This window comes from Megalops cyprinoides, chromosome 4, assembly GCF_013368585.1.
Source record: "Megalops cyprinoides isolate fMegCyp1 chromosome 4, fMegCyp1.pri, whole genome shotgun sequence".
NCBI classification, from domain to species: domain Eukaryota; kingdom Metazoa; phylum Chordata; class Actinopteri; order Elopiformes; family Megalopidae; genus Megalops; species Megalops cyprinoides.
In genome coordinates, this window is record NC_050586.1 from 12,548,183 (window position 1) to 12,575,543 (window position 27,361).

Here is a 27,361-nt window from a genome sequence, read left to right on the forward strand (position 1 = left end):
CCAGAGCGAAGTGATGTTTGCATTCCCCTCAGCTGATAAACGTGTAGAGGCATGTATAAATCTGCCAGTTGGCTGACGTAGCGTTTGAATTCACTACTCTAAACAGTTGTTTACTTGATGCAAGTTGTGTTTTGATGCACGAGCGCTCGCCACACTCTGTAAGGTTAGACCAAATGTGTGCGGTGCATAACAACAGGTGGAAGGATCGTGCCTTCTCTGCCCTGCCCCGTTTTCAACTTGCATACCATCGACTCATTAAAGCGCAACCCCTCCACCTCCCCAGCCCCTGAAGGCCTCTGGGATCTCACGCATTGGAGTGACTTCATTCCTGAGCCCTGATCGGCTGTGAGATCATACTTGAGATGGAGCCTAATTTGACAAGTGCACTCCAAGCCCCACAGTGAGCCTTGAATTTAAAGCAATTGAAGCTCTAGCATTTGTTACAGTGCCAGATGTCATCCTCATTAGTATCCTTTAAAGATTGATCAGTCGTTAGCGTTGGGCTGTTAAAACAATTTTTCTAACTCGCTGTTTCGCTTAGCAGTGCCTGCCCAGGCAGAAGCTCAGGCCGTGCGGTCGGCAAGCTCATTTTCTTCCAGTCAGTTTGGCAAAACAGCAGCAGTTACAGAGGCGGCAGATATCTGTGGGGAGACTTGCTGTTATCCTGGCTGTGCGATTGCAGTCTGTGGGGAGTGAAAATAAGTGAGATCAGCCCAACCTTGAGCCGTGATCAAACCAGGGCCGTGCAAGAGAAGGAAGGCCCCTTGTTTGTGTCCTCCACCCTCCCCTCTCTTTGTTTATTTCTCTCCCCCCCAGGGGAAGCCATACTGTGTTGTTTTAATTCCGCTGCTTGCTGTAGCAGTCTTTCACAGCTGTGATGGGGCTGAGCTTAAGGCTCTTTCTTGCTCCGAAGACCAGCCTGTTCACATCCATAATTTGACCCTGTGCCACTGTCTCTCTCCCTGTCTGTGTGCGCGTTCATGCCCCCTTTTGCAGAGCGCTCCCCGCACAGGCCCATCCTGCAGGCCGGGCTGCCGGCCAATCGCACGGCGGTGGTGGGCAGCGACGTGGAGTTTGTGTGCAAGGTGTTCAGCGACCCCCAGCCTCATATCCAGTGGCTGAAGCACATCGAGGTCAATGGCAGCCGCCTGGGCCCAGATGGCCTGCCCTACGTGCGCGTCCTCAAGGTATTGACCCTCTTCTGAGACAGCTGTATATACAGCTGTATAATCCCTATCACTGTGAACCACTGCACAGTAGCTAAATTTGGATGTAAGCGGGAGTGCACTTAAATGTAAAAAAGTAATGTAAGAATAATAACAAAGTAAATAACCCACATACAGGCATGACCTTGTAGTTGATGTTATGAAAAAAACTGATGTTATGCAGCAGACTGGGGTTAGGTTTTCAAAAAATGGTGTAACCCATCTGTATATGTAGGCTCAGTCCTTATTAGGGCAGTTTGTATCATTTTCCTTTCCTGTTGTATTGTTCCCATTTTGGCATGCCCAGCGATCCTATCTGGCCCCTAACTGGGCTCTGGAAAGTAGCCTGCGAGGCTGACACTGAGCCCTTGTATCAGAAACCAGTATTCCACTTGTTTACAGCCTTGTGCAGTTTCCACTTCCCTGCTGTGGTTTTGAGGAAATATGGCAACAGCAGATGACCAGATTGAACAGAAAGAGGCTCTTTCCCACAGTCAGGTTGTTTTAGCATGTGGGGAGGCTGTGCTTTCAGGATGTTGACTTGTTTTTTTTGTTTCCAGCACTCTGGGGTCAATAGCTCGGACACTCAGGTACTGACCCTCTACAATGTGACGGAGGAGGAGAGCGGGGAGTATATATGTAAAGTGTCCAATTATATAGGAGAGGTCAATCAGTCGGCCTGGCTGACGGTCACCAGGCATGAAGGTAACCGCCCTGGAGGAGTAGATCGGACAGTGCACAGGCAGTCGAGTCAGGCAGGCAAGCAGGCTTACAAGGACAGCCTGGAAACATAGGGCCCTGAGAAGAATTGTATTGTGACAACCTCAGCTGTTTCTCACCTCCCTCCCTCCCTCCCTCACTCGGTGTTTCTGACTGTGAATGACGCCATGGAAAATCCCAGCAGAGCGGCTGAAAGTGTTTGGGTTTTGATTTATATTGGTCTTTTTTCTTTTTCCTACCCCCTTGCCTCCCTTTCCCTGCCCTCCTAAAAAGGGCCTCCCTTGCCATCCAGAGCAGTTATTCTCTTTTCCTTACCCTGCATGGTCTTCAGCTACGCTCAGAGCTGCTCGCCATGAATGAGTTTAACTCTCACTTGACTCTTTTCTCTTTCCCCTCTCCTTCTTTCCTTCACTCCTTTTTCTTTCTCCCTCTATCACTGTCAATACAGTACGTTTTTTTCTTTACCTCTTTCTCACTCAATCTCTCTGTTCATTCTGTCCTTCTCCTTGTGAAACGTGCGTGTGTGAGTGTGTGTGTACTCTGCTGGGGAGTATTCCATGTAGCCCATCTCCAGCATGTCGAGATGGGCCTGAGGGGGCTTGTGCCAGCCCCCTCCCCCTCCTCCTCCTCCTCCTCCTCCAATGGTGACGGGTCAGTGTAGGGTCCAGCTGTTTGGTCTCCCTTTTCTGTTCCTCTAACCCGATCTTCCACTAACAGGGTATCAGAGGGACGTCGTCGGAGCGCCGCCCCCTCCAGTGGTGGGGCGTGGCTTTTGGGAGAGGGCGGTGTTGGGGCCGAGAGGGGTACAGTCCCTCTGTCCTGTCCCCGCAAAGCTTTCCTCTCAGCATCTTCTCTCATACTGTCTGTTTTTTTTCCCTTGGGCCTCCTGTTGGGTCTGCTTCCATTGTTCTTCTAGACTGCTGGCCTTAACACCACGGACAAGGAAATGGAAGTCCTCCAACTGAGGAATGTGTCTTTTGATGACGCTGGGGAGTATACCTGCTTGGCGGGCAATTCTATCGGGTTCTCTCATCACTCTGCATGGTTGACCGTTTATAAAGGTATAAGTGGTTCTTTTCTCTTCCTTTGACCTTCTCTCCTTTACCCCCCCCCCCCTTCCCCCACCAACCCTTGTTGACTAGCCTTGCCATTGTGTTACCAAAGGTACATGGTTGATGTACAAAACTGTAAAGAAACTACCTCGCATTCCATCTAACCTCAGAAGACAACACACATAGACAACCAGTCTTTCAGAGGCTCCACACATAAGCAGTAAGGATCTATTCTCCCAACCTCAGAGGATATCCCTCTGTGTAATTAAACCTTTAATTACAGGCACTAAGTATTCCATCAAAATCACTGTCAAAACATATTATTAGCTTGTTTAGCAGGCCTATTTTACCCATGGTGGCTTACATGAGCGCACTTGCTGTTTTGTTGAGCAGTGAAGGCACTAGATCATGTTCATAACTGCCATACTCCACCACTCCTCCACCATCCATTAATTTACTCCACACTACTGTCTAGCACGCACACCTTTACTTAGCACCACCTCAGCAATTTCAGGCAATGAGTAGTGAAGGCAGGTCAGCTTGTGGGACCTAACCGTTCCCTTCCCTTCCCCTCTGTTCCTCTCCGCATGGCACCTCTGCCCATCTCCTCCTTTCTTGATGGGATAGGATGGTCCATGAGTATAAACAATCCTCCTCTCTCTCTCTCCCTTTTCGTGCTTAATGAAACCGCTGCATGTCAAACCTCTCTGCACCACACCAGGGCACAGAGTAGTTTTACAGGACCCAGTGCTGAGAGCACAGGCTTCAACAGGATAATTTATTTCTGGCTAGGGTGGGGCCCCCTGGAAATGTAAAGTATAATTAGTAGCAATCACCATGTTGTACTCAAGATGGCTCTAAAGAGAAACAGGGAACAGATCATGACTTAAACTTGCAATAAATTATGAATGTTATACTGCAGTTATAGGGACTGGTCCTGTGGAAGCAACTTACTTGCCCTGTTGAGCAGAATGTAGTGTCTCAATTAGAGGTATTTGGCATTGCAGTGTGAGTTGTTTCATTCAAAATTTTCTGTTTTCCATTCTTTTACTTAAAAAGTGGTGTTTATATTTTATTTTATTTGGCTGATAACATGTGACAAGTTCCATGAAGAGCATTGCCTCTCTGGGTGTTTGCACCCTGCTGAAGTCGTTTTCTATTGTGAAATACTATAAGGACTCAGCTTGCTCTTCAAGGTTGGTGGTAATAATTGGCCCTGCTCCTTTTTTTACGTTTCATTTCCTTGTGGGAATAAGCGTTTGGCCAATTATTAAGCCGCTTGTCTTTTAGCCTCCAAACACAAGGACAGCTTCTCTTGTGTTGTTGGTGTTGGTGGGGTTCAGTGCTGGTGTCTTTCCACAAAGGAGGGAAGCAGTGGTACGAGATCATCCAATTCACCATTTTCAGCTGCTGATCTGCGCAGAGCCGGATAGTTAGAAATCCTCAGGTTCCCAGGCAGTTTGAGATGACAGCACCAAGTGCTGCAGTTTCACAAAGTTGTAAAATGGAAGGTTTTAGCTTTTATTAACTAAATTTTTGCATGTGTTAGATTACATATGTATACACAGTAACACGCTCAGTTTGGGGAATTGTTTTTCTGTCCACATGCCACATATAAAAGTCTGATGGGTCCAGATGCACAGTAGTAAGTGGCTTCCATCACATGATACCAAGTGAGAACTCTTATGGTACAGTTCCAGGATTGGAAGTGTTTTTATGAAGAATTAAGAAGCAAGATAATCCATAAAGCAGTTGATTTTAGACTAACATCATCTCACTTCATGACTCACTGTAGCTGTTTATTGAGCATTAATCTTCAGCTGAGCCAAGTAGAAAAATATGGTTCTAATTACTAGACCTAGTCCTGTGTTACAAGTATAGTACATTTTGGTCCAGCTGCTTTTTTCATGCACGTAATGTACTTGCCACTGATAAAGATGAAAATCACACAGACGTAATCAAAAGCCAGTGCACAGCATGTGCAAGGAGGACAGCAACTTGTCCTAACTTAACTTGTAACCCGTGTCTCGTAATATGATAATCTTCACATCATCATCACTGATGCAGCAGTGTCCTGAATATATCATGAAAATATGCCATGTAGCAGTATATTATGTTTGTAAAAGCTAGGATCTTCTTCACCACCCACTGAGATCAGGGCAATTTTGCTACAGTTCTGCCCTGGCACAGATTCACTGTCTGACTGCAGGAGTGATGATTTCTGCCTATCCTGCTCTAAATACAGATCGGATTTCAACAGTAATACACGTCAGTGCATTCCAACCATAATTTAATGATGTCGTCCCAGTTATTTTCTGTGGGAACCATTACAAACATGCATTTAGATATTTTGCCTTGTGTATTGTGTTGCATTTTTGCAATACATAGGTATTTGTGCCATAGTAAGGTTTAATGGTATTGTATGTGAATGTTAGCTTTTGTTTCCTGCTTATTCCAAAGATGCTGTTATCTTCTATTTACAAACATAAGTGCTTTTATACTATATAAGTGTTAAAATGTCAAACTTATACTAGTCTAATTTTCCAAAGGTTTAACAGGAAATAACTGGAAATGTCGCAGACCACGTGTTTATCCTGTAATTCGCTACCAGCAACCAGTACACAAGAACCCTAGTTTGAAAGACGTATGTTTAAGAGATCACTAAACAAAGAAGGGCTTAACAAAGAAGGAAATAATAATTTTACATTTTATACATCACGTTATATTATAAGGGAGTCTGTATGGGAAACACACTCAGTTATAAAAAATATAAATATTTAAGCACTGTTGTTAAACTGTATGCAGATATGTTGTGGGATGATATTACTGCCATGTGTTATGTCTAGGTTTAGGTGTGCTGTGCGTTTGATTATGTGTTGATTAGGCTATTATCATTTATGTAATGGTGTATGTGTGTGTGTGTGTGTGTGTGTGTGTCTGTCTGTCTGTCTGTCCGTCTGTCCCAGGGCAGTTTCTAAACTGTTTTCTGAAGCACTTTGGTATTAAAATTAGTACCCTGCTGAAAAGGCTTCTCCTCCCTTAGGTCATTGTTGCACTCCATTTAGTTAAAACTCTTTAGTTGTAGAATAATTACCTTTACACATTTTATTGACAGTCATTCTTTTTTTAAATAAAGTTAAAACACAAAATTATTGTCTATGCTGAAAGGTGCGTGGTTCATAATATTTACTAGATTCTGTAATCAAAGTGATCATGTAGATCCTATATTTTCCTATAATATTGTTCTTTATGTTCTTCTCATATGACAAAAATCTGTCTATTCCTGCACCAGAGTTCCTAAACTATGTACAAACTTTTAATGTACAAATTGCATTTATATGTGTATCAGAATCAACGCAGTTACCAAATTTTCAGTGTTAAAACTGCACATTTAAAGTCTATATTTCCGTCCGTGTGAAGGAAAATAAGCCCCACTGGCCTTTGACTGACACGTGAGTTTGTCCCAGTTGTATTATCTTCATGTCAGGCCTGTTGAGGATGGTTCTGGACAGGACTGGCCTGTTTCATGCTTCAGCAGGGGATGGCTGTGTGTCACACAAGCAAAGAATGTGGGTGAAACCCTATGCCACAAAGAAGCGATTATGGCGCCACAATAGGAGTTTGTGCTCCGTGGTCTGTGCCAGCCGTGTCAAGGGTACTGGTTTTTATACATCAGGGCAGTGTGGGTGCGGGTGTTTGTGTGTGTGCTCGCACGTGCGTGTGTGTACTTGTCTGTTTCTCAAAAGTGTGTGACTGTATTTATGTTCAGCACCTGCATTCCTATGGTACAGTGTGCTTGTGCATTGTAGTGAGCTGTGTGCATGATGAAGTGTTTGGGAACTTGAGATGTGAAACAGTCACCGTAGCAGTAAACTTGGAAGTGTGTGCTTGCCCTGCGTGTCCTGACTCCCTCCCACCCATGCCCCGCCCTTCCCTGTGCCCAGCCATGCCCCCTTCCCCAGTGCCCAGTCAGACATACCTGGAGGTGCTGATCTACTGTGTGGGCTTCTTCCTCATCTGCGTCATGGTGGTGATCGCCATCATCTTCAAGATGCGCAGCTCCTCCAAGAAGAGCGACTTCAACAGCCAGCTGGCTGTCCACAAGCTGGCCAAAAGCATTCCCCTGCGCAGACAGGTAACAGAAAGTATATAGGGGGTTTGAAATCCTTACTCCTCCCACTTGTCTTTCTACCCTTCACAAACCTCTGGGTGTTTTTTTTTTTTTTTTTGTAATGTTTAAGTGCCATTAATTTTTTTTCATGTGGAATATAATCCTAATCCATAATGCTGTATCCGATTCTTGGAATTGATCAAACGGGGTTGTTTTTCTCTACACTCTGAAAATGAAAATAGTAATTTACACGTTGAATCGGAGAGCTGTTTTTGATGAGTGCCCAAGGTGAGTCACTCAGGTAAGAATGTGCGGCAGATGTTCCTAACATGCCTTGAAGACATCTGGCTCCTTCCGCTCACACTGTGTGATCGGGCATAAAAACGCATTTTCTGCCGTTTGCCTCTCCCTTCTCTTCCTCTTAACTCCTTGATGGAGGAATCCCCATTATGTTTAGCCCGCGGTCTTCATCTACATCCGTGTCTGTCTGCCGCCCTTTCTGTTCTTCCCTGTGTAAGCCCCCCACCCCAGTCCTGCTCTCTGAAGGTAACGTACTTGCATCTGTCCGCAGGTGTCGGTGGACTCCAGTTCCTCCCTTCATTCAGGAGTGATGCTGGTGCGCCCCTCCCGCCTCTCGTCCAGCGGGTCGCCCATGCTGTCAGGAGTTTCGGAGTACGAGCTGCCCCAGGACCCTCGATGGGAGCTTCCGCGGGACAGGTACGCGGGTCGTACCCCAGTGGCTTAGTACAGCGTTTCCCAACCCTGCTCCTGAAGGCACACCGTCCTGCATATCTTCTATCTATCCCTGCTCTACCTACCTGACTGAACTCATCAGTGGCACTTTTGATTAGCTGAGCACACCTGATTTAGTAAAGCAGGAAGGATACATAGAAGATATGCAGGACAGTGTGCCTCCAGGAGCAGGGTTGGGAAACACGGGCTTAGTACACTAACTAACAACAGGACAGAGGAATGGCATCACCACGTCCACCCACATCAGTATTACATTACATTACATTATGGGCATTTAGCAGATGCTCTTATCCAGAGTTACGTAGGTCACAGTTTTTTGCATGTTACCCATTTATACAGCTGGATATTTACCGAGGCAATTCTCAGTTAAGTACCTTGCCCAAGGGTACAACAGCAGTGCCCCAGCAGGGAATTGAACCGGCAACCTTTTGGTTACAAGTCCCATGAGTCCTACTCCTTACCACTATGCTGTACTGCTGCCCCGTATAAATGTATAAAGCCAGTATAAACCCAGCTCACCCCTGCTGGCTGTTTAGATGCCCATAGTCAGTGCTGTGTGATGCATTACCACACTTTCACACTGTCCTTTAGTGCATGCATGTGCAGTGATGAGCATTATGAAGCCCCAGATCCAGTGCTTGTCTCATGTCCTCATCGCTCTCTTTCTTCCAGACTGGTCCTCGGGAAGCCACTTGGGGAGGGCTGTTTCGGGCAAGTGATGATGGGAGAGGCCCTGGGATTGGATAAAGAGAAGCCCAACCGTGTGACCAAGGTGGCAGTCAAAATGCTGAAATGTAAGTTGTATCACCAACTATCCAGACACTCAGACAAGTGACCTTGTGCTGGTTATCTTCTGTTGTCTACTTTCAGTGGCACACTTTTACATGAGGTTTATTCTGGACCTTTTGTCAAGGGGAAATTATTTGTTTAGCATCCATCAAATCCAATCAATTATGTCAGTTTAAACCAAAATAAAACTACATTGCACCTGAAAGTGACGAGACATCACTCCCTGGACCAGCCTATACTTTGTTCCTCTTCTGTCCAGTTTCAATTCCCTGCTCATTTTGACACAGTGGTTACGTTGTAGCCCCTGAAATAGAAATTGACAGTTGCTAACAGGCAAGGCCAAGGGGGAGCGGTTCTCCATGAGACCTGATAAGTAAGATGTGAAATTACAAGGGAACACAGATGGTGGAAATGGCCACTTCAGAACAACTGGCCAAATATCAGTCAGCTTGACAGGATAGTGGAACTACAAAGCACAGAGCCAGAGAGGGTGGGGGGTGGTGAGGGGAGCTGGAGCTGAACAAACAGCAAGAGGCATCTGCCACTGGCACAGGGCCACTGTACAAATGCACCCTGTCCCTTCGAGAGCATAAAAAACCGGCATAAAAATTTATGAGGATCTGCGACTGCGATATACGGCTGTCTTATATAAAAATTCAAGGGGGGTGTGTATACCGGGGGGGGGGGGGGGGGGTAGTGTCTTCAGATTTTTATTCGATCTGCTCCTCTTCTGATGTCGAGCACGTTCCTGCACTCTTCCTGAGTGCCGTCCCTGAAGGGGGAGAGACTGCAGAAATTTTGGGAGAGGAAGCAGGCTTGGCCCGGCCCGGTCCCGGGCCTCTATACCCCAGTGAGGTGGTTGTAAATGCAGGGGAAAACAAGCCTTTCATGGCTCTGCATGGGACCGGGGCCGTGTTCCTGCTGACCGTAAATCACCGCGGGCTGAACTCCGCCTGAACCGCCCAGCTGAAAGATGGACTGTACTCCTGCCGCAGGGCCTCAGCAGATCCTCCACTGCTCATTGGTCAATGCAGCTGTGGGAACTGCAGTATTTAAACCCGCCCTCTGGCTTACACTTTTGGATGGCATTGGGTAAAAGGGCGAGACCCGAACAAACAAGATCCCAATCGCTGTGTGTTGAGCTCAGTTTAATGGAAAAAAAATGCATTTGTCATTCTCATTTATGCAGGTTTTGTGGGGGAAATTTCTTGGGTCATTCCAAAGCAAAATGTTTTCTCAAACATTGTGTGTTTTTGAAATCTGGTGTGTGATTGGGATTTAAGATGTGGTCATAATTTATACATGTGTTACAGGTATAAAAACTATGCGTGGATCCCGTTTTCATGTGTACTGATAGAGTTCAGATTTTTGTCAGCAGAGGTTTTTTCCCTGGTAACAGAAAGAGAGGGTGCTGTTTTGCTGTCAGTAAGCCTGTTGGTTTGGTCCCACAGCTGATGCCACAGAGAAGGACCTGTCAGACCTCATCTCCGAGATGGAGATGATGAAGATCATCGGGAAGCACAAGAATATCATCAACCTGCTGGGGGCGTGCACGCAGGACGGTGAGTCAGAGCGAAACTCCGGGCCCTTATCGTGAAAAGGTCCACTGAGATACACCAGTCAACCTGGAAAGATAAAGGTCAGCTTAATGATGCGCTTGGCAAAGGTTGCGATTCTGGACAAAGCTATCTTGAGAGACTTCCTTATTATAACTCAATAGAAGGAGGTGATGTTTACCTCAAACAGGAAAGCAAAGCAAAAAAAAAGGAAAAAAAAACAAGCACGCAGTGTGCAAATTGCCGGAACAGAATGTGTGCTATCAGAACAGTAAGCGACTCTGACACCAGCTTCCGAGCTCCCGGTTTGAGATGACCGCAGCTGCTGCCAGAGCAGTGATATCTTTCAAATTTTCATTGACAGCCTCTGGCTCTGTTCTCTGCCTTGTAAAAGCATTAGCCTCCGCTGACCCCCTCAGTCAGCGCTGTCTGTCCTGAACTCGCCGAGGAAACGGGCACATTGTTTCACCTGTTTTCCTCATGGTTACAGAGCTGTAGCGTGCCAAACTATTCCCCCGACACCGGTCTTTGGTGCATTCATTCTGTAGTCAGTGACTCTGTCATGTTTGCATGTCCAACTGGTTTCAGGTTTTTTCAGTCTTTAAAATGGATCTTGCCAAACATTTTGATTTCTCCAGACAAGTAGTCTAGAGGTTTGTGTTCACATTAACAATAACTGTTTCTTTCTGTTACTCATAAACTGCTTAGGATAGTTGATGACTGTCCCCCTCCTTGGCACAGTAAGTGTTGGGTGGCAGTGTAGCCTAGTGGAAAGGTGCAGGACCGAAAGGCTTAACCCAGAATTGCCTCAGTAAATATCCATCTGTATAAATGGGTAACATGTTAAAAAGTAACCTATGTAAGTCGCTTTGGATAAAAGCATTTTGTTAAATGCCTGTAATGTAATGTAATGAGTTGATGTTGCTTTAGAGAACTGGGGACCCTTGATTACATGTTGCCAGCCTTTTCTTTTGGGTCTTGATGACCGGTTCAGACGTGAGAATACAGAGAGCTGAGGTGGCTCTTTGTTTTCCCCTTCGCAGGTCCGTTGTACGTGATTGTGGAGTATGCTTCCAAGGGGAACCTGCGGGAGTACCTGCGAGCACGCCGACCACCAGGCATGGAGTACTGCTACAACCCCGACCAGGTTCCCGTCGAAAACATGTCCATCAAAGACCTGGTGTCCTGCGCCTACCAGGTGGCCCGCGGCATGGAGTACCTGGCCTCTAAAAAGGTAACAATGACAACCGCCCCAAACTCAGGGCCCGGGTCAGGGTAGCATGTGTGAGCACCCTGATCTAGAAAATCAAAGATGTAGCTGCTCAACTCCAAGTCTGCTGAGCCGCAGCCAGAAAGGTTCTCTGGTTTTTGTTAAACCACTAATGCAATTAAGATAAAGTTCAATGGACGCAGTGCTTCATTGAAGTACCTCAGAAAGAAATCCTGCAGGCCCTGTGGCCCGCCAGGACCGTGGCTGAGCAGGCGTAGTCTTGGCAAGCCCCACTGCTCTGCAGCCATGTGGGCTGGGTTTTGGTGACACCAGTCAGTCTGAGCCTTGTCTATTTGCGTGTTTAGTGTATCCACAGAGATTTGGCTGCTCGTAACGTCCTTGTGACCGAGGACAACGTGATGAAGATCGCCGATTTTGGCCTCGCCCGAGACATCCACCACATTGATTATTACAAGAAGACCACCAACGTGAGTGACCATGCCTGTTTGTAACTGGTTATTCTTAAACCTCCACAAGCTCTGTGAGGCTGCTTGGATTGTGTATATAGACTGAGTAGGCTTGTGGTTATTTTGCATTGTCTATATCTTTAAAACAGTAGTTAATCATTTTGGAGGTTGGGTGGTGCTGCATCATCTACCAGAAATTTTTGTTTCATGCTCTGCACTCATGTGGTTTGTATGTAGCTATGTTACAGGCCCAAGTGCCTTTTCTGTCATAGCGGTTGTGTGGTGAGGAGTCTTACAACATGTTTCCATGGGTTCAATAATGTTTATATTTACCATGTATTTAGAATGACTTTACTGGAGCCAAACAGCTGTGCTGCCCTAGAACAAAACTGTGTATGTGTCACTTGAAAAGATTAGTAAACAGGATGTAAAAATGCAATTATATTTATCACTCAAATGATAACAATGTGAAAGAGTTCAATGAACCAGCTGCCATGAACAACACAGATAGTGAGTGTTAGTTTTTTAGTTGTATCTTTTTTTTCCATTTTCTTCCTTCTTGACTTTGTGATTGATGAACCATATGGCTGGTTTTCATGACCAAGAGAGATTTTGCTTTTATTTCCTCCCAATAAGTTACGAAAGGAAATATTGTCTGCATTTCAGACAGTAATAGTATGCCACACCATATAAAATGATAAAAATGGATACGAGCACAAACCAGTGGCGGAGCTGTAATGAAAAGAGATTTCTGTTTGCAGGGACGCTTGCCAGTGAAGTGGATGGCACCAGAAGCTCTGTTTGACCGGATATATACACACCAGAGTGATGTGTGAGTATTTAGGATTTTTCCCAGAATGCAAAGTTTTGCTGAATTTCTCTCAACAGCTAAACCAGCTTCTGATAGCTACTGTTAAGGGTAATCCTGCTGCCTTTTCTCCAACCAAATTTAGCTGCATTTCAGATGCAACCTAACATGACAGCTTGCATTTCAACCAATCAGATCTCACCAGCTCTTCAAGTGCTGCAGATCTTCTTTATAGTTGAGGTTTTTCACTTCTCTCCACACCTGCCCATGTTGTGTCATAAGTAAATAAGTGAGAAACTGCTGGCCAGATTTGTGTAGTTATCCCTCTTGTTAAATATGGAGGAAGAAACGCTCCACAGTGTGCTGATTGGCTTCCTGTGTGTTTCAGGTGGTCTTTCGGGGTGCTGCTGTGGGAGATCTTCACCTTGGGTGGGTCCCCGTATCCAGGTGTCCCCGTGGAGGAGCTCTTCAAGCTGTTGAAAGAGGGACACCGCATGGACAAGCCCTCCACCTGCACTCACGAGCTGTAAGAACCTCCCAGCATGCCGATGGGGCCAGAAATACATGTCCTGTCTAGAAGGGAGGACTGTAGACTCCATTGGATGGAGGGAGACCAAACCCCTTTGGTTTGCCATTTACAACGTGTCAGATGCAGCTGCAGCACCCAGACTTGATTTATATGTGATGATTTTTCCATTGCTGGTGTATTTCCCCTGTATGATAATCAAATGTAGTAAGCGACTGGGTGACAGGTCTGCTTACTTCATAGTGATGTGAAGAGCAGCATTTTTTTGTGGCAGTAGATGTCTGAAATGGCTCTGTCTCCCTCCTGTCAGATACATGATGATGAGGGACTGCTGGCACGCTGTGCCCTCTCAGAGACCCACCTTCAAACAGCTGGTTGAGGACCTGGATCGCACCCTGGCCATGACGTCCAACCAGGTGAGTGTCCTCAGTGGCGCCGTGCTAACATTAGCTGAGCCGCGGCTGGGAACGCTGCACCTGCCTGCAGTGGTTGCACAGAAGGATTTAATATGCTTAGAGAATAAGGCCCTAAAAGGTTAATGAATTCAAAGTTCACTGTCCCAACGTTAGTTATCATGTTAAATAAAATAGGCAGGCATTGCTGTTGCTGTCACTGATATCGGTGATATATTAGCTTTTGGTGTGGGAACACAGGCAGAGCGATGTATTGCTGTAATCATTAGAAGTGTTCTGTCTTCTCACTCTGTTCTTCACTGTCTTCACCCCCGTGCCCCTCTCAGGAGTACCTGGACCTCTCGGTACCTCTGGATCAGTACTCCCCCAGCTACCCGGATACGCGAAGCTCCACCTGCTCTTCGGGGGAGGACTCCGTCTTCTCTCACGACGCCGGCGCAGAAGAGCCCTGTCTGCCCAAGTTCCCCCCACATCCCAACGGGGTGGCCTTCAAGAAGCGCTGAGGCGCCCGTCGCCACCGCCTCCGCCCTCCCCAGCTGCTCCCCGCTGGCCTGGACTCACGCCCGAGACTGGACCATGACCGTTGCAGGTGCTCACCCAGGGCGCGGACTTTCACCCAAACCTTCAAGAAACCATTTCATTGTGCGCTGGGACACGTGGCCGCGAACCGTTTTTCCTGGTTCCGCTGCCCGAGGCGGACGTGTCCATGGAAGCTCCGCCCCGTTTTGACCTTTGGCCTCTGTGAAACCATGCTGGAGAACTCAAGGGCTCTCTTTCTCACTCACTCCCTCTCATATTCGCTTCTGTGAGTGACCCACAGGACTGCAGGAAAAGCAGAAAAGCAAAGACTGAAAATGGGACAGATCCTAGTCGGGTGGGAGAGCAACGGAAGTGAGGACTTTCCCGTGCTTCTTTTGTTATTTGGTGTTTTTTTCTATTGTTCATTATAAATAAGATTAGTTTCCCTTTCCAGACCAAATCCAGAAAAATACTACCAAGGCTGTCGGAGGCATTTGTTTGCTCTGTGGTCAGTCTCTGCATCCAAGACCAGAGCCGCCAGCATTCTTGTAAATACAGTTAGAAATTTATAAATATGAATTATATATTTACACTGTACTCTTTATTTTTATTTTTTCCTTTTTGTACAAGAATGCTAATGCTTTATCCTATTTTTGGAATGTTGTTTATGGGGGAGGGAGTGGCCAAGCTTTGGTATGTGATGAAATTACGCTAAAATTGTATTGACCATGACATGGCCAGTTGTTTTGGGTTAATTTTTCCCCTGCAAGACCTGCTGCTCAAATACAGATATTATGTTCCTCTCGTTGGCCGTCACCTGACTATGTGTGCTTGTATGTTAGTGTAAGGGCATTTGGAAGTGGCTTTCCCATGTTTGTCTGTGTTACTCTGTAAGCCAGCTGTCTGCTAGTGGTGACAATCGGAGAACTGAGACGTGAATGCATTTTATACTGTAATGTCTCCTCAGTTTCGTTAATATTAATCTGTCCAGCTTTGACAGAGTGCGCCTGGCAGGTTTTCAGCTCATCTTTTAATGGACACATTTTTATTTCTTATTTCTAATGTGTCGCTGAAAAAGAACACCAGATAAGGGATAGCTACAGATCACTGACAAGGGAACGAGAATGTTGAACGCCGACCAATATATCCACCAAAGCCATGGACAGTGCACGTCAGAAACCGCAGTGAACTTCACCTGCGTGCACCTGGCATGTGAAGATCAGTGTGATGCCGCAAACGCGTACACGCCTGGAGTGCGTTGGGTATTTCAGTGGACTTCCAACCAAGACTCACGGGAAAACACTTATGTCATCGTAAAGGATTACAATAAATAAAATGTTATTGAAAAACAAATCATTAAAGCTTTTCGGAGTATGAAAGTACTTCATAAACAGCGCCCATAAATTTTGCGCGTTGCCTTGCGCTTGAGGCGTAAATCATGTTTACGGGGACGCGGCGGCGGCCACTTCAATCTCCTGCCCATTTAGCGCAGGTTACAGGGGGCGATTAAATATGATAATGCACTGCTGACATCAGAAGGAACGTCTGCCAGCACTGAGAGCCTCGCCACGCCGTAAACATGTAATTTATGGCGGAGGGAATGGCTTCGCCTACGGCGCGGCTTCATCCATCAGCCCAGGGCCCCGGGACCTTCCCGCCACGAGCTGATGCATCACCAGCGCAGCGCACCCCGCGCCAAAATATCCCTACAGCCAGCAGCACTTCCCGCTCCCCTGCTGTTAACTTGCTTTTAGAGACAGGAACTGTGCGTTCTGTGCCTTTTTACACCACGCTAAAGGGAAAACTTGTGGTTCTTTTGCAAACATTGCAGATTCGGTGGGGTGTTGTGTTTAAGCCCTTGAACTCGTAACCTGAAGTTCTGTAGTCTGAGTTCCTGGTGGGGCAGTGCTTTTGTCCCTTTAAACAAGGTGCTTTGACTGAAATTCTTCAGTAAATATCAAGATACTTAAATGGAAAGTGTAAAAAAGCATGTGTACTAAGTAAGCTGCTCTGGATAAGGGCATCTGTTACGAAATATGTAATGTTAAAAGTTCCTCTGGATGTGCATTTGTGCTCTGCACAAATGATGGTAGACCCTTTTTTCCAGAACATTTCTGTGTTGAGTAATGGCCAAGACTGCATACTAAAACTGCACTTCTTCCAATACATGAAGCAATGCCCTAAGATAAAGTGAAACTTCTCTCTGAAGTTTTCAAAATTGAAAAAGAGATTGCTGTCAAACTAGTTAAGATAAGACATTGTCTTTTCAGTGCTGCCCCTCAAGCTGAAGCGGTTGTTTCCTGTAGTTATATTCGTGCCGTATTTCTTCTCTATTATGCCATATTTCTTTGACAGGCCGTTCGTCTTCGGAAGCATTCAGAGCAAGACGACATCGACGCTCATTCATTTTGTACACAGGAAAGAGGGCCTGTCATCTGACTTTTTTTTTTTTGTAAGACAGCAGAATTGTATTCATCCTTGGAAACGCACACTCTTAAAAGTGACATCTGCCTAGCTGCCGCAGCCATTAAGCAGCCCATATAAGCGTTCGGTGAACTGCAGAAACCTGGGTTTATGACCAGTTAATGGTGCATGCCTTAGACGTGCAGTGCAATTAAGTGGATGGTATTATCACCTCTGACAGATGGCCCAGGAAGGGCTTGGAGGGGCAAGGTGCCTCTGGGATCTGTTTCTGTGGAACCAAAACCACAGCATACATGAAACACCCCCCCCCCCCCCCCCCCCCCCACCTCTTCCAATCCTCCGGACAGATACCTATATCTGATGGAACCCAGGCTGTACATTATTAAAGCACTTTCTCTCGTTATGTATCAGTCATAAATGATGATAAATCATAAATCAAATAGGTGAGCATACTTAGCTCATCATACAGAAGTTAACATACCCTTCAGCACTTGTTTCTTGTCACCGTTGATATCCTGTCAGTGCTTGCTCTGTGCTTTGTGCTGACAATGTAAATTTTGTCAGAAGATGAGAGTGATGGTGTACCTGGTTTCATAAACTGCCTGCACATCAAACAAGCAAGGCCTTATTTGTCTTAATCTGTTTCCTTTTTTTTCTACTGCTGATGCAAGGTTGTTTTCTCTCCCCATTCGGCTTAAATGGGTGCATATTTGGAAACATGGAGTAGATCCAATTAACTTCAGGTATGTAGTAACTGACTGCTTTCATTAGAGTGAGTCTTCAATAAAAACCATGTCAAAAATGAGATCGTGGGAAGATATTTCACAGGCAAGAGAGCAGGACTACATCATTCATTTCTACAGTGTGAATTGCCTTTACTGTGAATTTAGAGTCTCGACTTTGGGCTCTAATTCAGAAAGCAATTCAGTAAGCAAGCAAGGATAACTTCCTGCCAGAATGGTACAATGGTCCACTTAGGAATCAAACTTGCAACCCCCAGGTCACATGCCCTTTTCCATACAACCACCCTTAGACTTAAAAGACATGTATTTACAAGTGTAGACAGTTTGCATGTACTTATGCAGTAAGTACTGTGAATAAAAAACCATGTGGCATACCTAGTAATTTGAAATATTTACATGAATAATCGCACAGCTAAAAGGCTGCTGTAAGATGTTCTTCAAGTCCCTCATCAAACAAGTTTGATTTTGTCCAGGCTGACATTCTAATGGTGGGTGACTGTAACTCATTGGGTGCAGCACGCCACAGACCTGTGGCTACCTCCCCATCCCATAGCAGTAAATTGAAATGAGCTGCCGGATTGGCTTGAGTTATTTACAAAAATCACTCTTGATTTATGGCTGGTTGGTTTTAGTCGCTATGCACAGACCCTTCATTACTCCTTTTGTCGACATTTTTCATGCACACTTCATTCTCTGGCCCGTCAGCCCTGACAGATGACCTGCCCTTCACCCTGCCGGATCCCCACGAAGGTGATGCATTGTCAGTCACAAATGATTACTTGCCAGCGACTGGTGGCAGTCTTGGGAGGTGGTGGTGGTGGTGGGGGAGGGGGGGGGGGGGGTGCTTGCTTATTAAGGCCCGAAATGAAAGAAGGGTGACATCAGCCTGTTGTTGTGTCACTTAGCAATTGAATAGATTATTTATGGGAATGAATAGAGGAAAGAGCAGTGTAGTCTGGGGAAGCAGAAAGGTCTGCCAGTGCGCTGAACAAAGACGGCCAGACAATGAACAGGCTCATGAATAACAATTCTGCCAGGTTCCATCTGCTGAGGCAAGGCCGGTCCTAAAGGAGCCGCGGAGTCTTACCACAGATATTCCACGTCTTGATCAGATATCCGGCCCCTGTGTCCCCCCCCCCATCCTCTGCACTCCCTTGTCTGGGAGGTTTCGTTTGGCAACGTCAGGTTCTGGTACCTTCTGTCTTACCGTGATGGTTATAGAAATTTAGTATGGAAATATTAATGATCATCCAGCAAATCAGATGCAGCTCGTGTCTGCAAACTGAGACACAGTTCAGTGTGCATCGTAAAGACGCGCCTGGTCAATATACAGAATATCTGCAGTTTTACCAAAAGGCTTGATCCAGACTCTGCGCTGGCCCCCTGACTGGGGTGTCTGTCGCCATACTGCGGCATGTGAATGTGGAAAGCTGCAGTTGCTAGACTGCAGTTCACACAGGACCTCCCAGTCAGAGAAATCTTAATCAGCACTGAATAAAGCTTAATTAAATTAATTATTCGGTGCAGTACCACTTCTGATTAAAATGAGACAGAACAATGCACTCTGCACATTACAGTTTGCATTATCTTCCAATTCACCCATTAATACACATGGGGTACTTGGCATGCAAAATAGATAAGGTGACGCACAAGTGATCTGAGGATTTTCTGTTGCCGTTTAAGGCTGAGATTGTGGAGGAGTGTAATGAGTGGAGGGTGGTGCCAGCCTAAAGTTGATTAGATATCCATCCCCCATATTTCTTATGTTGTTATGCTTTATTTTGGTTTAGCAGAAGTTGATGGAGTCCCTTTTAACTTGTTTTGGGTTTTTTGTTGTTGGTCTGGGGCTATTGTGGCTGTGGCTTTAATTTGATTTATTGAAGCATTTTTCTTGTGTACAGGTTAGATATATTTGTCTGCAGTTCTGTATGTAAGCCTGTAAAAAACATGCTTTGCTTTTCCAGTGCCAAATAGTTCCTTTCTCACTGTGTTTTCCAGGTCATTTTCAAAAGTTTTTTTCAGCACAAAAGAGAAAGACAAAGTGTGTCTGAAATCAAATGGCTCCAGACAGTCCATCATAACCTTGGAAAGACCCAATCCACAGGTTTTGCCTTGTTTTTGGTTTTGGTTTTTGCTCAAATAATTTCCAAGCTTGTGTGAGCTCCAGTAGACAACTATACTACCGTTCCCTGCACTCTGCATTCAGGTACACTGACGTCAAGGTCAGAAAGATGCATGAATATAAATAACGCTCAAAACAATCCGGAACTGCCAGCAGGCGCAGTGCTCAGAATGGCTGATAGGACTATGAGGTAAATGTGACTGTGGAAGGGGGGGGGGGGGGGGGGGGGGGAGAGAGACGATGCCCTCTTGCTCTTTGTGTGCCGGTCCCAGCGGAGACCCGCAGCCCCTGTCTGTGGGACCACTGTGCCGCTGACAGGTGCCCACTGCGGGCCCGTGCTCACTGGGGTGAGGCTGACAGGCGGGGCAAGCTCAGGGCAAGGGCTGTCACTCAAAGCCGGGGCATTGTGTTCTTCTTCTCTCTGCTTCCCACTCCCTGACTCCCACTGTGGGGGGAGGGGAAGGAGGGGGGGATCTACATACACATGGAAGCACATGATACGCGCACCCTCCCCAACGTCAGCAAGTTGTGGGGAATCAACAGCAACATAGAGAGTTCGGAAACTGAACCAAGCATGAGGCATGCACCAAGGCTCAGTGCTTTATGGGGAAAGCGGTCTGTGAATGTTAATGGTCAGGGCTTGTCAATGAGCTTTAAGGATCTGTGTGGGGAGAAAAAAAAAGTTATAGATCCACTTGGTGGGGTTCAGCTTGCCCCTCCAAAAATGGATGTGCACTTTTATCTTTCCTCGCATCTGGTCTCAGTGTGTAAGAGGTTTGGAAGCCAAAGCCAAGAGAGGCCCGGTGCATCCTGTCTGCAGAAAGACAATCACAGTTAGTTACTCTGACAGCTAGAACAGTCCATACTGTAAATCATCATTCTATAAAACCATGGTCAGTTTGAACCATGATAATGTAATAATATAGCTGCAGGGCTCATAAAAAGTAGGGTTTTTTATATTTTATTGGGCATCAATAAATAAAAACGGGGAGCTTATTAACACGGTGAGATGGAGGCTCTGATTTATGATGGAGTGGATGAATGTCACACAAGGGAGAGTTTGTCAGCCTTCCCAGGGCAACTCCCTCCTCCATAATTTATATTTCATTTTATTTTTGGCCTTATTGTACATTTTACTGATATGTGTTTTGTATTGTCTCTCAGAGTTACCTAACTCCTTTAATTGCCCCTTTTGACTTGACTCTTCATAGCTGCGTCTCTGGACAGCAGAAGTACCCTTCAGCCACAGTTTGACAATGAGCATAACATCAGCAGCTTGAACTTTGGTACTATCAATCATCATTGTGTCCTGTCAGTGTGCCCTCACTCTTATAAGGCTTTTCCATATGTACAAAATTGTTGCACTTGACAGACTTTACAGATGATAGTGCAGCTTTCTCTGGTAGCTTTATGATTGTCTGATTGAAAAAGGACATGTTTTGAAAGAAAAATGAAAAAAAAAAACCTACGGGCAGGCATTCAGCTTTAAAAGCAAGTCACCGATTGTACCATAATATATTATATCTTGACACGGTGATATCTACCAGACTAAGCACGGTTATATTTCATGTCTTTTCTACACACCTGAGTGCAATATGTCTGCAGATTTAGTAGTAGGTACACCTTGTTACAAATCAGGAGAACATATGCTTACACTTTACTCTGTTACACCTGTTCCCACCCATGCAATTTACCCTTTACCCTAAACCTAACTTTATCCCTAACACAATTTTTTACATTTTCACTTGTAAAGTCTTTTCAGACAAAATGCTTATACTTCTGTAGATAAGTGGCATGTATTTATAATGTATTTTCTCTTTAATTAAAGTATGGCCTAAAGATATTATTATATTGTTTTCACTCCATTCAGGCCAACTGATACCAAGGTATTTCTTGAAATCCCATTTGAAATCAGACCTATTCTTTTCTCCACTGTCCATGTGCAGACTGTATGAGTGAGCACCCTCTCATTAATCAGTGCCCTGACCACACTGACAGTGACAGACATGCGCATTGACCTTCTCTCTGTCTGCTGCAGGTGTTTCACTTCCCTAGGGAGGGAACACCATCAATCAGATGGAATACACAGGAAACCCCCAGGCATCAGTAGTTTAGCTAGGCCTCTTCTGCATTCTTGGCTTGGAGTCACAGGAATGGCAGGAGGGCGGTGGTCTTTGTGTTTCCCTTGTAGCTATCTTTGGATCTCTCAAAGAGTTCAAAGAGGAGGCCAGAGGCAATAAGATCCAGCCTCGTATTTTACCTTGGGATGCAATCAATAAAGCTGATGGAAAACATAACATTAGATCCCTACTATTGTCTGCATTAGCATGCTTAATGGGTGTAGTGAGAGTGTAGGCAAGGCATGTTTGTACTTGTTTGACAGGCAGAATTAATTACTTGACATAGAGTGAACTACAGACAAATTAAACGTAGCCAACTCCGTGTTTCCAGTGTGTCAAGCTATGTAAATGATCGACCAAGGTCTGAATTTGATGGACCGCACTCATCTGTCTAACGGTTCCATGATGTTGGCCGAAAGCTGAACCCACTGCGAGGTTACGCGCTAGGCCTGCAGGGTAGACCCCATCCCGTACGCTCTCTGACCAGGGAGATGTTTTAATCACGTCCGCTGTAAAGTGCAACCAATAAAAACCAAATGGTGGCACTTTCTAACTAGTGGGGCAAACAATGGTAATCAAATTTAATAGCAGGGATTTATTCGCTGAGGTGATCAAACAAGCAAGAGCAAGAGGATTTTGATGAATGATCCCGATGGCAATGTAAAACCAAGGGATGAGTTATTTTAATATCATGAAATCTCCAGATCAAAGAAACCTGTGGTTCAATTCATTCCCTATCCTCTGGAAAGATGTCAACTATGCACTTAATGGTTTTGGCATAAAATTTATGTCCAGGCAAAAACAATGTATGTCAAGTCCCTTGATATCCAGGGGGCAAACTTCATTCAGATGCACAGATTGTGCCCTAGCAAAGCAGGGATTTGAAACTACAGTTCTAAAGGGCTGCAGTCTGTACATTTTCATTCTACATTTGCATTTATTTGGCAGAGGACTGGCTGTATGCAATATGGTTAGGCAATTAGTTGTACAGACACTGAATCATTTGTGCCATCCTTGAAATGTACTGCCATTGTGGGGAAACTGCCAGTAAGTAAGTGAGTAAGTGCGGTCATAGGGTGTACAACTGCCAGCTTCCAGCCGCAAGGTTTGTATCTTTAGTTTTGTGTCACCACTATGACTATTTAGTTTATGCCACTGAATAAGCTTGAAGAGTCATCAGGCTTTTATCTTCTGTGCTTAAATCAAACTACGTTATACAACCATTAGCTTTTATTAGTGTTAGGAGTGGGAGGGGGAAGGGTTTAAGGAACCCAATGTGTAGTCTGAATGGGAGGATTTTGAGTCTTCACTGGAAAATGGAGGGTGATCTGGCTGTTCTGACAGCTGTGGGGAGCTCATTCCACCAGAGGGGGGAGAGGGTAGAGAAGGGATGTGAATGAGATGAGTGATCCTTCCGGGGAGGGGTCGGGGTGGGGGGGTCACTAAGCAACCTGATCATTCTACCTGAACACCATATGTGAGTTCAATGAGTAGATCACACATGGTGACTTATCGACTGATGTTATCGAGTAGCGTATGTTTGGATAAGCTGCTAAATGTACAAAACTGTCCTTGAAAAATTCTAGGACTCGAGGCATGTAGTTTCTCATCTTTTCAGCAGATAGTATGTTGATATCTGTGTGATTTAAAAAATCTACCTGGATCTGAACCAGCCCATATATATATATCAGAGGTCCTTCCTCATAGACTAAACAGGAGAGCATGATCACATGGCTAACAACAGTGATGGTCACCTCTGTTAGTGGAGGTTTTGGCTCTCTGCTAGTGTTCCTCACGAGATATGTACTTAATTTTGGTATCGGCTCTCTTCTTCTCCATTTGTTCACAGCGGAGCAGTAAAGGGAATGAATACACCCTGCTGTCTGCCCTGGGAGTGTGGAGCCAAGGCTCCAGGTGTGAGGAAGCAGTGGAGTAGCAGTGGGGGCGGGGATGGCGGGGGGGGGGGGGGGGGGGTTGTAATGGATTCTCCGGGAGAGGGGCAGGGAGCAGGGAGAGACGGGGAGGTGGGCCAATTGTCGTGTGTGTAAAGCGATCGCGGGACCGGTTGACGTGCTGGCGCAGCGTCCTCACAATGCAGCCACCGCCTGCGGGCAGCACCCCGCCCCTTTCCCTACCGGATCGACTTTCCTCCACAGGTGGATTCAACACCGGCCCCTCCCCGCCCCGGCCCCCTCCAGGCTGAGCCATCTGATCCGGGGCTGTCAGGCCCTTTATCAGTCAGGATTAACTGCGCTGCCAGAGCCTTGATTTCACCCCCTCCAGGCCCAAAGAAACCCACAAAAAAGAATGCTGTACATTTCCAAATTCCAGCAAGTACATACCCTGTCTTTTATGACACTTTTTGCTTAAGGGCAATGCTTTCTTTACCTCGCCTCCGCACAGTCTGTGGTGTTACTTCCAGGAGTAAAACAGCTTGTGAAGTTCACTGCTGAGTAAATCTTTTCACGTGTAAAAAGTACTGGTGATAAATTGAATGTAATTTGTGAATGTAGACCCAGGCGCTGAGTGCAAAGAAATGTTGATTTTATAGTTTTGTGATCACAGGCTCTAGTGGGCAGTCAGGGACCATAAATCTGGGAAAACCTCACTGTAATCAGCATTCGGTTCATTCAGAATGAATGCGTGGTTTTGGACGCTTCTCTGTTTGTAGACAGCCATTCCTGTGTTTGGCTCTCTCTATCCCAAGTACAGACAAGTTTGTTCACAATGTCTGGCATGTTCCCCGCTGTTCCTTAGCCATTCATGGAAAGGGTACTACCAGGAAAGAAGACAGGCCTCCTTAGCTGGGTAGGTTTATTTCGGAGATACGGCTTAGGTTTAATTAAATTATATTCAATTATATATCCCACAAATAAATTAATCTGTCTAAATGAACCCAGTAAGACCTGCTCTTATAATAATTGAGATGCTGTCACTCAAAGTTGTAACAGTGTAATGATAGAGTATGTAAATGTTTGTGACAGTAAAAAAATTGAATTGATGCCCAGTTTGATATTTACACGAAAGACATAAACACAGTATGTCTGCGGCCTTTTCAAAATGAGATCAAATTAAGGAACCATAAATAATAACCTTGTTAATTACAGATTTGAAAATCATGAATGCCTGTTAAAAATATACCCATTAACAAACTTCTTGTGTCAAGGAAATAAGATATTCTGTCCAGCACTTAGTCCCCTCAAAAATGTTCCCAGTGGATTGCTGTTGGGTGCAAGCCAAAGATTCCGCTTATCTAATCTTCGCATTCCTGTTGCAGGATGTTACTGGAACAACACTAGAAAAAAAACATTATCTATACAGTTACCAAACATGGATTTTTTTTTCAAATTAAATATGATTTTCCAGTCAGATATGCAGAGTGTAGCCTTATAATGTCCCCTGAGGATGGACCAGCATGAGGGCAAGGGGCCCTAGTCTGACAGTAATGAGCAAAGTCCCTTTCTCTGGGGAACTGAGAGACCCAATATCTAGATTGACATGAGAATGTCATACTGTGTCTATGCAGAAGCTCATTACTGTGATATAAACTGAATTTTTCAGAGATGAAGAATGGTCATAACACAAGTTATTGATCTCCAAGTGCCGTTGTGTGGCCGGTGCCCTACCCTCTGCTCGATAGTAATGGAGTCACAGATGGTCCCTGTGGACACTGCAGTCTACCTAAGGAAACAGAGCATACCTCAGCGCATGTCAATTCATAAAACAGCCTGATTCATGCATTGTCAGCGAAAGCCACTGTGAGTGATGGCCTGGGCTCTGTAGATGAGCGAGTTGAAACGATATGAAAGAAAGGGAGGTTGCAGTATGTGGACCGCTATTCGCTTAGCCACACGCCATATGTCTCTTTACTCTAATTGAATTGTGTCTGAATTATGATTGCTTGATATACCTTACATGTGGTTTCATTTAGGCTTTAGGATATTCTTTTGACGCAAGACTACAGGGGAAAATGCATACTCTGTCTTTTTAAAGGAGATTTAAAGGATACATTTGTCATCTATAAATACAAATAAAAGAAAGCTACTCTCAAAGGCACTATTCTTTTACTTGGAATATACAGATGACAACGGAACGATGATGTGTATCTCCACTAGTCATCTTCAGTGAGCCAAGTGGTCAACCCTAAACTGTCAATATAGTAACCACTCCTTATAACGTAAATTGATGTCTGTTTGTCCCCGGTTCTGTGGGAAGAAGGAAACTTGAGCTGGCAGCTGTGCCCTGGGACTGTCTCGTGATCCTTTCCCTGGGGACTCTTCAGCAGATTTATCGGCAGATTTCTATCAACGTTTGCTCACGTTGGCTCTGACAAGGCAGCCTCGGTCGCGCTTTACTGTCTGTAAATGACATTACCTGCTTCGGCCATCACTGCTAGGCCTGTGGCCCTCTGTGTCTGGTTTGGATATCCTGTTTGTGAATTTCCTGCGTTAAAAGATATCTGAGCTATATCTGTCGGCACAGAAGATCCATGTGATTATTACTGCTGTCACCGCTCGTTTCTTTTGGCTGACATCTTAACCAGAGGTGATTAAACCAGACTTCACAGCTCAAAGTGTAGTTTCAATACTATTTAATGAAATGCTGCTTAAGAATTACAGCATCGACCTGAACACAGATTTTGAGAAAGCACGGCACCTTAGACCTCTGTCTAAATGAACCCAGTAAGACCTGCTCTTATAATAATTGAGATGCTGTCACTCAAAGTTGTAACAGTGTAATGATAGAGTATGTAAATGTTTGTGACAGTAAAAAAATTGAATTGATGCCCAGTTTGATATTTACACGAAAGACATAAACACAGTATGTCTGCGGCCTTTTCAAAATGAGATCAAATTAAGGAACCATAAATAATAACCTTGTTAATTACAGATTTGAACACAGATTTTGAGAAAGCACGGCACCTTTAAGTTAAGTGGCATGCATTCTGCTTTCTCCTTTTTTCTTTTCATACCGAGCCAAAGAAAGCTCACCAGCCAGTTAACTGTGGAGCAAAAAGCATAAACAGATGTGAGAGCAAGGACAGAGGCCGTCTTGCAAGCTGCCAGGCCTTGGATTTAGATGTGGGCAAGAAGCTGAATTTAAAAGTGGATTTTGAAACGGCAAAAGGAAGCCAGCAAGTGACGCACAGTGAGAGCGTTCCAAACATCCTGGAGGCCCCACAGGTAACGCAGGCAAGGTATGAAAGCCATCGTTGATCACCGTCCAACGGAGGGGTGAAAGGCTCTGATTTAGTGTACACATGTATAACACAGGAAGAGAAGCCGCTGGTTCTGGAGAGAGGGGAGCTCTGTCGTAAGAGCTGTATCCTGGCTGGCTCCATTGAGCCCGGTTTGTAAGTCACTTCTCCAAAGCTTTCTGCTTGAGGGGAGGGGTTGTTTTTTTTTTTTTTTTTTTTTGGCTTGGAAGTTATTTCTGAACAGCGAAGATGTTGAAATAAAATGAACTCTCTCCAAAAAGGCAGCTGTTAATGTGATGCCTGTAAAAGCTGAACTGGCAAGAAAGAGAGCAGGGGCTTGTGGAAGCATATGTTCCCTCAAGCGCCCTGTCTTTTCCCACCCTATTAAACATGATGATCCACTGAACACATGGCTATTTTGCGATGCGTTTCTGTCCCAACAAATGCAGCACCCTTTGATTGTATCTGTCAAATGGTCCTCTTCACTGCACTTGTATCCTTACATATTCTTTTATACTAACAGTGCACTCTATAAAATGCTCTATTTGACAAGAAATTATTTTTCACTATTTTTCATTATTTTTGCTGTTCGGTATTTGAATTTTATTACGTTGCAGTACATATTA

At 45.1% G+C, this 27,361-nt stretch overlaps 1 protein-coding gene across 2 annotated transcripts in view; it reads left to right on the forward strand.

Moving 5' to 3' along the window:
- The window catches only part of fgfr1a (fibroblast growth factor receptor 1a), a 48,904-nt gene extending 32,988 nt beyond the window's left edge, over positions 1 to 15,916 (forward strand). The window contains exons 7-18 of one of the 2 annotated variants that reach the window (XM_036527647.1): positions 997 to 1,187; positions 1,766 to 1,910; positions 6,922 to 7,118; positions 7,660 to 7,805; positions 8,514 to 8,635; positions 10,082 to 10,192; positions 11,230 to 11,420; positions 11,762 to 11,884; positions 12,625 to 12,695; positions 13,060 to 13,197; positions 13,508 to 13,613; positions 13,937 to 15,916. In XM_036527647.1, the coding sequence (XP_036383540.1) occupies positions 997 to 1,187; positions 1,766 to 1,910; positions 6,922 to 7,118; positions 7,660 to 7,805; positions 8,514 to 8,635; positions 10,082 to 10,192; positions 11,230 to 11,420; positions 11,762 to 11,884; positions 12,625 to 12,695; positions 13,060 to 13,197; positions 13,508 to 13,613; positions 13,937 to 14,113 (1,718 nt within the window). In that variant the 3' untranslated portion in view covers positions 14,114 to 15,916. Of the gene's footprint in view, positions 1 to 996; positions 1,188 to 1,765; positions 1,911 to 2,841; positions 2,987 to 6,921; positions 7,119 to 7,659; positions 7,806 to 8,513; positions 8,636 to 10,081; positions 10,193 to 11,229; positions 11,421 to 11,761; positions 11,885 to 12,624; positions 12,696 to 13,059; positions 13,198 to 13,507; positions 13,614 to 13,936 lie in introns of both variants that reach the window. The other variant, XM_036527646.1, reaches the window with a different exon arrangement.
- The last annotated feature ends 11,445 nt before the right edge of the window (positions 15,917 to 27,361 follow it).